Source organism: Varroa destructor, unplaced genomic scaffold, assembly GCF_002443255.2.
Source record: "Varroa destructor unplaced genomic scaffold, Vdes_3.0 BEIS01000002.1, whole genome shotgun sequence".
NCBI lineage: Eukaryota > Metazoa > Arthropoda > Arachnida > Mesostigmata > Varroidae > Varroa > Varroa destructor.
Window position 1 is genome coordinate 50,742,153 of NW_019211455.1, and position 13,985 is coordinate 50,756,137.

At 39.4% G+C, this 13,985-nt stretch overlaps 4 protein-coding genes across 5 annotated transcripts; 3 read left to right on the plus strand and 1 right to left on the minus strand.

Annotated features, from left to right (window-relative positions):
- Positions 1-2,062: 2,062 nt before the first annotated feature.
- On the plus strand, positions 2,063-3,379 carry BORCS7 (BLOC-1 related complex subunit 7). Of its 2 annotated transcripts, none has more exons than XM_022793812.2 (3): positions 2,063-2,222; positions 2,572-2,748; positions 2,940-3,379. In XM_022793812.2, the coding sequence occupies exons 2-3, from the start codon at positions 2,581-2,583 to the stop codon at positions 3,081-3,083; spliced, it is 312 nt and encodes a 103-aa protein (XP_022649547.1). In that variant the 5' UTR covers positions 2,063-2,222; positions 2,572-2,580; the 3' UTR covers positions 3,084-3,379. The 2 variants fall into 2 exon arrangements, with proteins under 2 accessions (XP_022649547.1, XP_022649546.1); XM_022793811.2 differs by having other exon boundaries at positions 2,069-2,212.
- Positions 3,380-3,524: 145 nt separating this feature from the next.
- On the plus strand, positions 3,525-6,949 carry LOC111245439 (G patch domain-containing protein 3-like). Its single transcript, XM_022793810.2, has 6 exons — positions 3,525-4,006; positions 4,200-4,429; positions 4,599-5,395; positions 5,561-5,720; positions 6,030-6,273; positions 6,510-6,949. Exons 1-6 carry the CDS (start codon positions 3,864-3,866, stop codon positions 6,724-6,726), a joined length of 1,791 nt encoding a protein of 596 aa, XP_022649545.1. The 5' UTR covers positions 3,525-3,863; the 3' UTR covers positions 6,727-6,949.
- A 271-nt stretch (positions 6,950-7,220) lies between these two features.
- Prp18 (pre-mRNA processing factor 18) lies at positions 7,221-8,607 on the minus strand. Its single transcript, XM_022791703.2, has one exon. The coding sequence runs from the start codon at positions 8,388-8,390 to the stop codon at positions 7,350-7,352; it is 1,041 nt and encodes a 346-aa protein (XP_022647438.1). The 5' UTR covers positions 8,391-8,607; the 3' UTR covers positions 7,221-7,349.
- A 687-nt stretch (positions 8,608-9,294) lies between these two features.
- On the plus strand, positions 9,295-13,961 carry LOC111243818 (peptidyl-prolyl cis-trans isomerase-like 4). Its single transcript, XM_022789973.2, has 3 exons — positions 9,295-9,637; positions 10,310-10,561; positions 12,323-13,961. Exons 1-3 carry the CDS (start codon positions 9,506-9,508, stop codon positions 13,871-13,873), a joined length of 1,935 nt encoding a protein of 644 aa, XP_022645708.1. The 5' UTR covers positions 9,295-9,505; the 3' UTR covers positions 13,874-13,961.
- Positions 13,962-13,985: the final 24 nt, after the last annotated feature.

Genomic DNA, 13,985 nt, shown 5'->3' on the forward strand with positions numbered 1-13,985 from the left:
ACTTAAAATTAGCGTACAAGTTAGCGTACTTAATAGTTAGTTACTAATAAGTAGCGAAACAGCGCCATTTATTCAACCCAGATTTTCCCTTTTACACATTTGCAATAACATTTTACAGAACATTTAAAGCTGCACTATTGAAAAATATCATTAAAGATACAAAAAAGAATCTTAGGAAGTACCCTGAGAGACAATCTGGGCACTGATTGTCAACTGTAGAATAACGCTTGCATACTGAAATGGACAGCCGTCAAGCATTGCATCTAGTAAATCTTGCGTCCATAAAGGGCATAAGCTTCATAAGCCGATATCTCACTGGCACAAGAGACCGGATCGTACAGTATAGAGTACTTCACAGCAAAGCTGACACTTCCAACGGCTCAGATCCGCGGTAACTGAAGACATAAGCAGCAGAGGCTGGTAGTTTGCCGCTGGTTAAAAATACTGTTTCAAACACTTCTAATAAAATAAGCGTTCTGTTCGGAAAATGTATTGTTTGTTTCAAGATATATATGGCTTTCTGTGGACTTAAATCTCTAATCCAAAGCAAGTCTCTATTTGAGGGGTTTATTCTTCGAAGAATCGTCCAAAGGACGTACGAAATTTATCTTAATTATAATCACACCAATATATTTTGTTACTTTAAACGCCGAAAAAGACACAAGACATAGCAGGACTTTCTAGCGTTAAATATTTTCTAATTGATAATAGACGTAAACGGTAACCTCGATACTGTATTCTCAAATATGAATAGATATTACTGTCAAAGTGTAGAATAAACAGGTACTTTAGTATCGCAAAACATTTGCACGTCTAAGGTTCAAATCCGAGCATAACACGCTTCGTGAGATAGGAAACAGTAAAGACCATCCCTGTCTCTCCTGTGCTCACGATGAGGCGTTAGCGAGGATCTTGCTTATTTTCTTCATTTTGCTAAATGAGGTTTCTGTGTGCAAAAGCTATAGCTACGTTGATGCCTTTTAAACTTTACGACAGATTCCTGTAATTTCGCCACTGCATATATAATTATCCATGATTGTGCCTGCTAGCAGGGCGCAATCGGTCACATAAGCACTTAACGTGAAATAATAAATCACCAAATAATAAATAAATATCTTAGAGTGAACATGGCAAGTGTTTTCAGTATGTTGCGTGGTTTCATGACACAAACTTATCGCTGTTAACTAGACTGTATTGCGTTCTATTTGATATGTTAATAATATATTCATTCACCCTCAATGTGCCTGCTAAAAAAACTAAGTATGGCCAAAAAAGGGGCAAACATTATAACAGTCTATCGGTTACAACGAGCAAATTATAGCTAGCATTTAGTATCAGCGATTATCATGGTGTAAACAGGATATGAGGTTCAAACTAACGTTTGTCTGTGTTGGGGCGATTCTTTGTTCCACCGACGAACTATATTGCCCACCAATGAATCTCGTTGCTGTTACGCTACCGTGCACTACAGATATCAAAAATGACATTAATAGACGCAAATTCCAAGCATTATATTTCTAGCAGTCGGGTGCCATGCGCAACTTGGATTATGTGGCGTCCCCACCTACCAAACGTCCATTGTCATATCTAAAATCATAGGAAATATTAGGTTTCGATAGGTCTAATTTCTCTTCACAGGATATTATTGCTTCATTGTAATGTAGCTTTGTCTCGATAAAACATTTAGCAGCGACAAACGTCTCGAGAACGCTAGTCACTAGAAAAAACATGTCGGCCCTATAACAACGAAACGAAATTAATTTCCGACAGTGCTTAAAAGATGATGCAAAAGCGGGAAAGACCCACAAAATTATGGGTTCGAAGGCCGACAGCCGCCATCTGAAACAATAATTAATGGCAACACTAAATGTAAAATTAAAAAAAAAAACTTGCTTAGATATGTAAGCTTCTTCAACCTTTCTAGCCTTATTAGGTAAGGAATACAATGGAAGAAAACTGAATTTACCCGGGCCGTCCACTTTTGCTTTGAGCAGACAGTCCTAGAACTCACGCGGTTCACTCTGCGCGTGTCCCTGTTAAAGTTCTGCTGTGTGTTGTTTACGAACACGGTCTTGCCATCCGATGGTTAGAACAACGTATCTGTTGTTTTGGACACAAGTAGTATGAGTGACGAGTTCAACGAAGTGTAGTATCGTTTCGGTTCGATCGAACGGCAAGAGGATCCTACAATTGATTCGCGTCACGAATGGCGGTATCGTCAGGTGAACAATAAAACCATACCATGTGTTAAGCGTTAATGAAAACGGTAGTAAGGAGGGAACAGTCAGCTTCTAGCGTTATGTTGTTAGACTATGATGATTTTTAGCTAAGTTGATAAATGTACTTTGCCCTTTGGCAAGTAGCCATTTTTACTTTGCATTTGTTTTGAATGAAAGACAGTTGTTTGCCTTGACAACAGTTGTGATATATTGGACCGAGTACCAAAGAACCGAGCAAATGGAACCATAGGAAATTTAAAATGGCTGCTTAGAAGTTGGTTCGACTTGCCTATCTACTTATTGAATCATTTTTATTTACCGTTCACCTTTGTACATTCTTGTTACTTTTTAGACAGCCGTAATGAGTACGCCAACTGCAGCTAAAGTTTTGTTCGAGGATTCCAAGTTTCACCTAACCGAGCGCGTTCAAAGTAACGTCAACGGACTTGGTTTGCTCGCCAGGCAGGTTCTCAAGGGAGCTCGCAGTCAGCAGACACTCGGACAAGCCGCAAAGAACTTCGCTGCTCAGGTCCGTCTAAGATAAAGGAGTGTGAAAATATTTAAGTGGTAGTTTTGATGACTGAGTTTGAAGTTATCAAATATTAAATGTATATATTTTCTTAGACAAACGCAATCTAAAATCATCTCACGAGAGAGGGCATTGAAATCGCTAGATTATTCGATATTTTTATTTCCAACTAACACATATTTCCATTGCAGGATAGTACCATCTATAATTCCGAGATAAATCTTTCGAAAATGCAGACGTTGGTCGCTTCAATGCAAATACAGACAACGGCGCTACAAAAGCACGTCCACATGATCCCGGCTCTTAAAAAGCAGATGGAACAGATGAACCTTTAGCAATCCCAGTATACAGTGCAACCGATAGATTAGAGCAAATTAGGTCCAGTTTAAGAAATTTTATTCAGAAAAGGAATATCCGCTGTGGCCACCAGAATCTCGATATGAGTACTTTGGTACTTGCTTGAGAATATATGATTAGTAGGGCTGTAGACTTGAAACAGTGTTGTATTGAGTACTTTATTCCTATCTTCAGCTAAGGACAGATCTGGTTATTTTCGAATATTCTAACCATTGTTAACTGGAAATCAGGAGTTTCAAATAATAAAAGGACAGTCCAAATATAGCTCCTTGAATAGTAGACAATGGTTTTTTCACAGTAGAATTAGTGACCTAGCATAACGTTTAACAAGGTCGAGACGTCACCTCAAAAACCGGGAGTCTTACGTGACAAAGGCAAAGCTGTAGTGTGTATATAAACAGATCCAGCACTAAAGACGAAGACGTTAATGGGAAATCCGTTTACATAAATGGGGTGCTTGGATGCAAATAAAAATGTTAGTGCTTTAAAATAACTGTGCACATAAATAAAGGAAGCGTTATATATATATATATAAGAAGGTATGGTTAGAAACTCTAGAGACGTTGATAAATTAAAAAAATATATAAATAAATAAAAATAGTGCACCCATAGAGTCTGGGGCTGACCGCGCAAAGACATAGACTTGAATAGTGTCGAGGAGCCTCGTTATGGCATAACTGGGCATCTATTCATTGAGCTGAAAGCTATACAAAATTCGAAGTAAACTGGAACAAAACAAGATTAAATGAAACACGACAATGGCAACAACCTCCAAAACGATGAAACCTGCCGTGTCCTACGTTATGGTCCACAATATACCGAAAACCTATCGGGCGTCGGATCTGCGCAACTTCTTTTCTCAGATCGTTGAAACTGGCGGATTTCGTTGTTTTCATTACAGGTTGGTTCGCGCGAAACAATTATTTAATACAATATAACGATTTTATTTGTTTTTCACCGTTTTCAAATCAAATGACATAGACATGTTATTTAGTTCGGGGCGAGTGGCTAAATAATTTGTCTTACTGTTTCACTAAAATTGTACGATGTGTGTATATTATGGTAACATACATGCGTAATTCGATTATTTTCAGGCATCGACCTGAGGTACAGAAGCCTGCAGAAGATAACACTATCAAAGAAGCCTCAGGTTCAGCGCATAGCACGAAATTCAAAAGTGGGGAAACATGCTGCGCCGTGGTTATGGTCAGAACTGAAAGGCTGGACGAATTAAAAATGTCTTACAACAAAGCCTTTTGGGTTACCCGCGAAGGCGAGACTTTAACAAGCAGATGTTACCTGAGAAAGGTCGTGATTGCCAATGGTAAGTTTAAAAACACGAATATATTGCTAATACTTTTATATCCAATAATATTTAGGAACGCGCTTTATCATCCTGCTTATGCCTAATCTACTCTAAACTGGCGATTAAATAAATTCTAATATAAAATGGACAAATATGTAATAGTTACAGTTGTGACACCGCTTTACAGATGATACGTCGAAATCATCCAGCTTGTACCTGCCTCCAGTAGAAGAGCGAGAACGGCGTCCTAAGGCTGTTTTAACGCTATCGGATTTACGGCAGATGATTGAATTACGGCCACCAGCTGCACTACCTGCTGGAAATGTAGGTACGCCTACCAACTATATTCTTCGACAGATTAACGCATGCAGCTTCCCTGCGTCACTGATCGGTAAGCTGGGAATTGAATTCCCTCGGATGCGAGCTCGAGGTATGTACGGAAGCGTACCGCTTGATTACAGTACCAAGTTGACTGATTGTCGATTGGAGAAGGCAGGGAAAACCGACAACGACCCTAACGAAGATCAAACAGGATTGGCGTTCATCGTATCAGAACAGGAAGAACAAGCCAAAAACATTCAAAACAATATAGATCAATCTGATAATTCATTTAAGAAGTCAGCCTTCGTTGCACGACCCTTTAAATGTCTAGGAGGTACTCGGATTATTCGACCTAAATGTCCACCCCCTGATTTAAGTAGTATTCCGTCAGCAGAAGAAGTGCCTACATTTATTCGAACAGGCAAAGGCTATGTTATTAGTAGATCAGCTTTGACGGCAAAACGATCACCACCTGACCCTGGAGAAAAGTTTACATTGCGAAGCGGATCTAAAAAGCAATCAAACAGTTTAAGGACAAATTATAAGGAGGACGAAAGAGCCATTGATGATGATAATGAGTCTACGACTGACAGCGATGATGGTGAAGAATGGGATCGTTACGAGTCTCTTCATAACGATGTCACCAGCCAGGAACGAACAAAGGTGCAAAAATAATAATATTATAATAACACTACCAATAGTTTTGCACTTATTTGCTGATCGTCACTATTCGTAAACATATGAATTGTCCCTTTTTCCTTGACACCGTAGCAGGGACCACGTGAACCGTCATGTTCAAATGTTCATATGCTCACTATTCCGTTGCAGGCACGCTTATTCGAAGAGGAACAGGAAGTAGTTTGGGAAAAAGGAGGGTCAGGATTGGTGTTCTACACTGACGCACAAGTTTGGGACGAGGCCGAAGGTGATTTTGATGCAAAGACAAGCGATGATTGGGATATCGACATGAGTGCTTACTACATAAATGGCAAGTACAACATACAGTTTTCAACTTATATTGCACTAAATATTAAAAGCTTTCTTATTCATTTTTAGCTCCGTGGAAATACGGAACTCTAAAGCGTTAGCTAAAATCAAACGAAACAGCTACGCCGCTATAGCTGCATCAGATATATTGAAACTTTGCTCTCGCACGTGAAGTTCAAACACTATTGCATTCTTTTTGTCTTTTAACTTTAGTTTACTTCGTTGCATACAGGCTGTGTTCTATTATTTTGTACTGTTATGCAAAGTATAGTGCTGTATAACGAAATTTCTTGACCCGACTTAATTTTAGGTGCCGGCGATAAGGATGCAAAGGATTTTATTTCGATGCAACACTTTAAGAGATTACGAGAGGGAAAAGCCGATGACGATGATAACAGAGTGGGCTACTTCGAGAAGTTCACCCGCGGCTTCGGACGTCGAATGCTCGAACGTCAAGGCTGGTCAGATGGCCGTGGGGTAGGCAAAAGCAAAGAAGGACCATCAGAGCCGATTGAAAGCGAAGGTCAACATCCAAGAGACCGATCTGGCCTTGGGTAAGGACACAAGTAGCAGTTTAAAAGTGAAAAAATTACTGAACCCAAATAAGCCTTGGCTATTGCAGATGTACAGCATAGCATATTTTGGGAAAAATCTATAGACATAGCGAAAACGAGTAATTAATGTACTGTCTACAAATAAAGTTGTCAGCACATTCCCAGTGAAATAAATGTGAAAGTTAGTTGAAAAGGTCAGACTTAAAATGCTTGTGCGTATCTGTGGCGATTTATAGTTACCGAGGCGAAAAGCTCGATAGACGTCTGAGCGTCCGGCGCAACAAACGAGAGCGACAAGAGGACTTCTTCAGTTCTATTTACGACGAATACTTCGCAGCTGGCGAAGATCCGGGGAGACACGACAGGCACGCCCGGTCCCAGGAACCAACGCTATTGAAGTATCGCAAAGTTTTTGTGAAAACTTCTGCCGTGACGCCAGAAGCAACAAATTAAAACAGTGAAATATACAACCGACATAAGAGGTCGTAATTGACTCGAAGGCTTAGACAGAGGAACGACTCTAAGTGGAAGTCGTTCAATGACTGGCTGTGCTGAAATATATGAGCACAGGTTTCTCAATTTTGGTTGTAATGACCAAAATGTATTGCGATATATTAAGGTGTTATTATTATTAAGAACATATGCGAATCAATAAAGGTCACCATGTATGAACAAAGGTCTTTCGTGTACTGGCTTTGTTTGTTTTCAGTTTATATTGATGTTGTGTGTTTCTTAAAAACCATTAGTATTATTTAACGGATATATCATGTTATAGTGAACCGTAACCAAGCAAAATAAATATTTGAATACGGATCGATATAAAATAAACAATTAACAGCTCCTTAAAAAATTAAGGATACTGTTTACGCCTGCTGCCCATAGAGTCTCACCTTTCCAGTTTTCCACATTTTATTTACGCATACGCCAAAAAATGATATAGAATGATATCCATTTTGAATTACGACTTTATTTCTACACTATTTTAATCAACTTTGTATTTACAATCTTCTAGTATTTACATATGTGCAGTTTTGTAGTACTGCTTATTTCCCTTTTGGCTGTCATCCTATCCCTTTCTAGGCATTGTACTCGACACATCTGCTAGGGTCGGTGGGAAACATTCGTTGACATTGGGTCATTAAACGCTTTAGTCCTTGGATGTATTTTCGCTGTGATTCGTCGTTAAGCACGTGGGCGATATTTTGCGCAAAAATCTTCTCACGACCTGTTCGAGCGTGAATACCAACCATCGTTACGCCAATAGGCCAAGGAGCATTACCAATAGCCATCTGCAGATAAGAATCGTTTGCCGCAACATAATTTCGTTCAATCAAATGACGCACAATTGTGACGAGGTGTTCGAGAATGTCTTCAGGTATCGTTCGCCTAGCAAGAAGTTTAAAGAGTGGTGCCAAATATGCGTCTGTTTGCGAGTAGGTGGCTGACACAAGCTTTCCTTTCATTGAGGCTTTTTCTTCGAGGGGGCGTGCATTCAGCTGGGCACCCCAAAGGAACTGCAGGTATTTTAAAACTTTTAGCACATCCAATGGATCGCGACATTTGTTCTCTGGGGCCCCAAGACGGGTCCCAATATCAATCATGTCTTGCTCAGATGTACCCTCGTCCTTCGTCGCGACGTCATGCCGGCTTCTATTGTCATTTCGACTCGCGTCACCATCCTTGAGCAGTTCTTGCAGGTAGACTTGGTCCACCTTTTCCAGAGCTTCCTGGAAATCATTTCTGAATCCTTTTTCGAGCTCGGGTTCTTGTACCTCGAGGCGTCGCAACCGCCGGAATGCCTCTGTCTCACTTTCGCCGAACAACAAAATCGGCTGGTTTCTGTCACGCAGTCGTTTGAGGACCTCTTTTCTCGGGAGAATCTGTTCCGTTTTTGCTTTTGAGACACCAGCCTTATCTCTTAGAATCACCTCCCCGCTTGACCCAGCCTGGTCGTCTTCCGCTGAAATATCTCGTTTCCCCAATACTCTGGAAATATACTCATCTTGTTCTTTCTTAATCAAGTCATCGCGTTTAAAGTACTTTTTCTGCGGTCCCACTAGCTGTTTTTCTTGCATGAGCTTTCGCTTACGCTCGATTTCTGCTTTCAGAAAATCCATTTTATTTATCTATTTAATCAACTAAGGTCTTTAAAAGTCCGGATCAGACACAATAAACTCGCTTGCACAATTTCAAAGGTAATCTAATCTCTCCGATTAATGCTCAGTAATCTTCAAACAATACGAATTATAAATAATATTTAAGCGATTGTAAATATGTCTGAAATATTATCCAGAGGAGACGCTTGCGTATTCTACTCTCACGGTGGACACTAAAGGTAGCCAAACAAACTGAATGTGGGCTGCTGATTTTGGCGGGGATATTTAAAAAATAATAAAAACTCGACTGCCTGAAGCATGGCCAGTGCCGCGTTTTTTGTCACCTATTCGCATATGTTCTGCCTAATGTTTGGCTTTCAGTAGCATATCCTATAAGTTCGAAATTGGAAGTTTAAGCAATATTCTGCGACCAAAAAGCCTGTGACTTTACAGGCTTTTTGGTTGACCTAATATGAAGATCTGGTCAATACCTTACGAAAAGCTCTTAAAACTCACGCCTCATGCTTGAACAATTATACTTGTCTATACAATAACGGCCCAGTCACCGTCAAGGCTAACAAGCGACTGTAAAAAATGAAAATATTACACAGAGAGGCTAATCACTGTTAATGACATTCAAATACAACATTTGCCTAAATAATAACCATTAGACAACCCTTTACGGACACAAGTGCTATATATCCATTTTTGCGACCGCCTTGTAGGCGCTGTCTGCATTAGGTGCAATCTGTTAAGTTTTTCTAATTTTTATAAGAAATAACCTGGCCTGCCACCTGTCATGTAACCATGTCAAAGTAGTAGTAGTAGAGTCAAAGCGCGCTAGTTTAAAACACTTCAAATCAATCACCTTTCGATCATTTCAAACTTCCCGCCAAATGTTGTGCATCTTGTTGTTAATATATTTGCTGTTGTTGTTGTCGAAAACGGTGACATCTCGGAATCCCCCGCGCTGATTCTGTGCTCTGAGGTTTTCGGCGCATACGAAGTATCTTTTAGCCGCTATTGAGCTGAATATGGTAGATGGTATATTAAAAAACTGTTTGTAATTGTTTGCATCTACGTCTTAGAATAGTTTAAATCTGATTGAATCGGCTGATCTCTTGGGTGACTTGAAGATGTCGGTAGTCGTGGAGACTACAATTGGTGATTTCACAGTAGACCTCTACGTGAAAGAGAGGCCACGAACGTGCATGAACTTCTTGAAACTATGCAAGCTGAAGTACTATAATATGCAATTGTTCTACAAGGTCTGTAAGACTGATAACTTGGCACGAATTGAATATTTCACTGACAAAAATAGCCAGTGATAACAGTACATCGATTCTGTGAGCGCCTCCGTCGTGGAGACGTACTACTTCGCGAATACTGCCTTAATGTCAAGTTCCTGATACCACTAGGAGGCACTTCTACGTGATATATGTTGACTGCTTGACTAATAGTGTATAATAGCTATTGAAATTTACTGTCCAGGCGTCAAAACAAAATTCTAACTGGTTTGAGTCGAGGCACTGTTAACCACAATACCGAGGGTGAATTCTAAATAGAAGTAGTGTTAAAAGGAGTAATTTAATCATAGTACAAGTCAACATATTATACTTGCGCGATAAAGAAAAAAATGCATGACTATAACACAAACATTGAAAGAATTGTTTTTAGATCAGTACTGCATTTAAAATAGTTTATTTTTATGAACGCATCTGGAGAATATGTTATAACTATGCGGTTGATGGTATACAAATACGGAACGTAGTTTTTAAAATCTGAAAGTACTCTGTTAACTAAGCATTGAAGGGCTTACGAAAGGCTATTGAAAGGCATCTTCTCTACATATCATTTTAAGCAAAGGCTGAAACCATTTACAAGTTAATTTATTAATTAGTTAATTCTCTACTAATACTATTAAATTATACGGTTTACAGGTTTGTACAAACTTTGTTTGTCAGGCCGGTGATCCGACTGTCAGTGGTCGTGGTGGTGAATCAATGTTCCACTTTATGTGCGGAGAACAAGCACGCTTCTTCGAAGTAGAAAAAATGCCGCGATTAAGACATCTAAAACTCGGCACACTCTCAATGGTTAATAATGGCGATGGAATGCTTGGTTCTCAATTTCTTCTTACGCTTGGAGAAAATCTTGACTATCTAGACGATGAGCATTGCGTCTTCGGTGAGGTAAATAGTACAACTTAATACGTTTGTACTTTCTGAGACAAATTTGTACGTTATATCGAGTGCGTGCTAAACAATCAATTTGTATTTAGACTTCACTAATTATCAAGAGCCATAGGCTGTTAGGCATTTTAGATACGATTTTAGATACGGTAGCATGACTTACTCTCTGTACCAACGTCAGTGAGAACGTAAGTTTAAGTGTCGAAGTAAATCACAATCTTGAAATATATTAATACCTAATTTTTTTTGTATTATCACTTTATTTTCCTAGCACATTTAGGCCAAATGATTCCGCTATCAGAACAAACCGAGACCGTATAGTAGGTTAGGCAGAAAGGCCTAGACGGGTATCGGGGAATGCCATTTTTTATTTATTCAACTTGAGCTACGCAAGGGAAGAATTCCTTGATATCTGCCAAGCGGGTTTCAAGCAAATATAATTGTTTGGATGAGAGCATCAAACTATCAAAGGCCTCTTATTTATGGAAATAATATACTGCTTTGAAGTACGGCTGACCAGAATGGTAAGCGGTCATGTTTCCGTCGCATCATGTACAGAATCGACTGCGCAGCAAGTGGGCAGGCTTTCAACTTCAATTCAAAATAGTTTGCATGAAGTAGCACTTAGGGTTATGTGGACAATGGACCAATACTATGTTTGCTCAGAAATCATTCCAGAAAGTGTTTTCAACTTTCGTATCCAATAGCAGAGCACACATGACACTCTCGACTTGAGCTAATTATTTGCTGGCATTACTTGTGAAGTTTTATTACGCACTTCGTATCATTTGACTATTCTTCTTTTCTATTTTGACTTGTCACACAGCGCCTATTTGTTCCAGAGTGAATAAATGAAGGGTTATTAGCACTGTGTGATGAGAAAGCTGGCACGCTGTTAAACCCCGGTACTACGCTAACTAAGAATATCTTTAAATACCTACGTAGGAATACTATTATACGAGTAAATATTTCTCAGTAGGATTTAGTAACATGATAACATCAATTGTTTGCATAGAGGTTTTTATACCCCTGTTTAAAAATATTTCTATATAAAGTTTATCGAGTTAAATAAAGAAAAGTCTAGGTATAACTTGTTGATTCTTTTCGAATGATTATGGCCTGTCTGATGCCAAAGATAAAGTTCTGTACAGCATCCTTCATTCGATTGTATATGAAGGATACTCTATATTAGAAGAAGAACTGATAACTTTTAAACTGCGCCAACTGGGATGAAAGCATGTGAAGATTTGTCTGAAAGTGACCAACAAGTCGTCGTTATAACATCAAGTCTCTTTATAGCCACCATACACCTTTTCAATATTAGCTTAAAATTAACCATGAAATACTGAATTAAACATCTCTTTCTTTAGCAGTATACACGCTAAGTTCACATTCTCCGTAGTAAATGCAATACGCCATTTATAATATGCATCTCCCAAATTTCAGATTTATCGAAAAATTGAGTACCCAAAGGATTAGCACAGGAAACAAATTCTATCGTTAAGAAATTCTACCGGGGTCTTTCAAGGGTCCATATGTTTTATTAAGTCTATGTGCATTTTAGTTAATCAAAACTATTCATAAAACCGATTAAACATCCTCATATAAATCAATTTGATTTTTGTGCTACTTTTGGCGATTTAATGTTTCATTATTATTATATATTATTGTTATTAGAATATACGTATAATCGTTTGAATTATGTAACGTCTTAGTGGCATGTTAAATTAGGCGTGGTTTTTTTCTGCTATTTAATTTTAGGTTGTTGAAGGCCTGGACTTTTTGAAGCGCATTAATAACGTTATCTGCGACAAAGATGAACGTCCATTCCAAGATATACGTATCTCGCATACCGTCGTTCTAGATGATCCGTTTGAAGATCCGCAACAGTTAGAGTATCCTTCTTCTCCGGAAGTCACTTTGGACAAGCTTCACTCTGATCATATAGCCTGTTACGAGAAGGTCGATGAAGATGAAGGTAAAACCGTTGAAGAGCTCGACGAGGAGAAAAAAGACAAAGAAGCTAAGGCGCAAGCTACTATACTGGAAATCATTGGCGATCTTCCTGATGCCGATATGGCACCTCCTGAAAATGTTCTCTTCGTCTGTAAACTCAACCCAATTACGGCCGATGACGATCTCGAGCTGATTTTTTCTAGGTTTGGTGAAATAAAATCCTGTGAGGTTATTCGCGATTGGAAGACGGGCGAAAGTCTTCAGTATGCTTTTATAGAATTTGCTAATCAAGCAGCGTGCGAGCAGGCATATTTCAAAATGGACAATGTGCTTATTGATGATAGGCGAATACATGTGGACTTCTCGCAGTCCGTTGCTAAAGTGAAATGGAAAGGCAAAGGAAGAGGTGTTGTCGGAGGTTGGAAAGACAACGGAAAGGAAGAAAAACCCCGCGAAAAATACCGCATCAAGGAAAATCGCCGACAGGACAACTATGAGCTCATAATGGGTGATGACAGTAAGCAAAGTGCTAGCGAGAAGGGAGCCGACACAGGTAGTCGAGCAAAAAGAGCGCGAAGCCGATCAAGGGACAACAGCTGTCCTAGGTCACGGGTGAAACAACGGAAAAGAAGTCCATCAGAGGATAAAAAAGTGCCTCGAGCTTATTCAAAAAGAAACTCTCCAAAACGAGAACAAGATCCATTTGGAAAGAGGTCTTCGGAGCGAGGTAGCCATTGTAGAACAATCAGAAAAAGCCCGAAAAGAGAGTCCAGCTCTCAAAGACAACGTAGTCCTAGGCAAGAGCATCATAGTCCGAAACAAAATAGGAGTCCCCGGACAGATCCTGGACTCAAAAGAGACGACGGGCCAAGAAGAAGTAGTGGTTCAAGGAAAGAGCGCAGTCCTAGAAAAGATTATGGTTCCAGAAGGGATCATAGCCCCAAAAGAGAACGTACTCCAAGAAAAAATTACAGTCCTCGAACAGGCTACCGCAATCCCAGGTGTCGGAAAGATTGTAGTCCCAATAGTGGTGTTAGCAGACCACGCTGGTCACAAGAGAAATATAGCAGGGACGACCGATTGGCGCAGAGAAGAACCGATTCTCCGGCGAGACAACAAGACGCAGGTAGTAAGCGGCATAATGAAACCTCTGACGATAAGTCGCTTCCACTTGTGATACAGAAGATTCAAGATACAAAAACTAATGACTCTTCAGATAACAGCGATTCGAGTGTAGATTCAGCTCCACTGGCGAGGATGTCTAGAAATGAAAAAACAGCCAAGAAGTCCAAAAAAGAGAAAAAAAGCAAAAAGTCTAAAAAAAAAAAGAAAAATAAAAGATCGAGGCATCATTGAAGCATATCTATATGCTGGACAAATTTACTATGAGGCGAGTTTACTGTATATAACAATTGTATATAATAAATATAAATTTCCTTAATTACGTGCGGCCATTTACATCCGGAAC

Excerpts from the sequence above, each read along its gene's own strand:
- BORCS7 (XM_022793811.2), top strand. Across the intron at positions 2,749-2,939 it reads CAAAGAACTTCGCTGCTCAG|GATAGTACCATCTATAATTC; the intron begins GTCCGTCTAAGA and ends TTTCCATTGCAG.
- LOC111245439 (XM_022793810.2), top strand. The coding sequence starts at position 3,864 with ATGGCAACAACCTCCAAAACGATGAAACCTGCCGTGTCCTACGTTATG. Across the intron at positions 5,721-6,029 it reads GAGTGCTTACTACATAAATG|GTGCCGGCGATAAGGATGCA; the intron begins GCAAGTACAACA and ends ACTTAATTTTAG. Across the intron at positions 6,274-6,509 it reads AGAGACCGATCTGGCCTTGG|TTACCGAGGCGAAAAGCTCG; the intron begins GTAAGGACACAA and ends GGCGATTTATAG.
- Prp18 (XM_022791703.2), bottom strand. The coding sequence starts at position 8,390 with ATGGATTTTCTGAAAGCAGAAATCGAGCGTAAGCGAAAGCTCATGCAA.
- LOC111243818 (XM_022789973.2), top strand. The coding sequence starts at position 9,506 with ATGTCGGTAGTCGTGGAGACTACAATTGGTGATTTCACAGTAGACCTC. Across the intron at positions 9,638-10,309 it reads ATATGCAATTGTTCTACAAG|GTTTGTACAAACTTTGTTTG; the intron begins GTCTGTAAGACT and ends TACGGTTTACAG. Across the intron at positions 10,562-12,322 it reads AGCATTGCGTCTTCGGTGAG|GTTGTTGAAGGCCTGGACTT; the intron begins GTAAATAGTACA and ends ATTTAATTTTAG.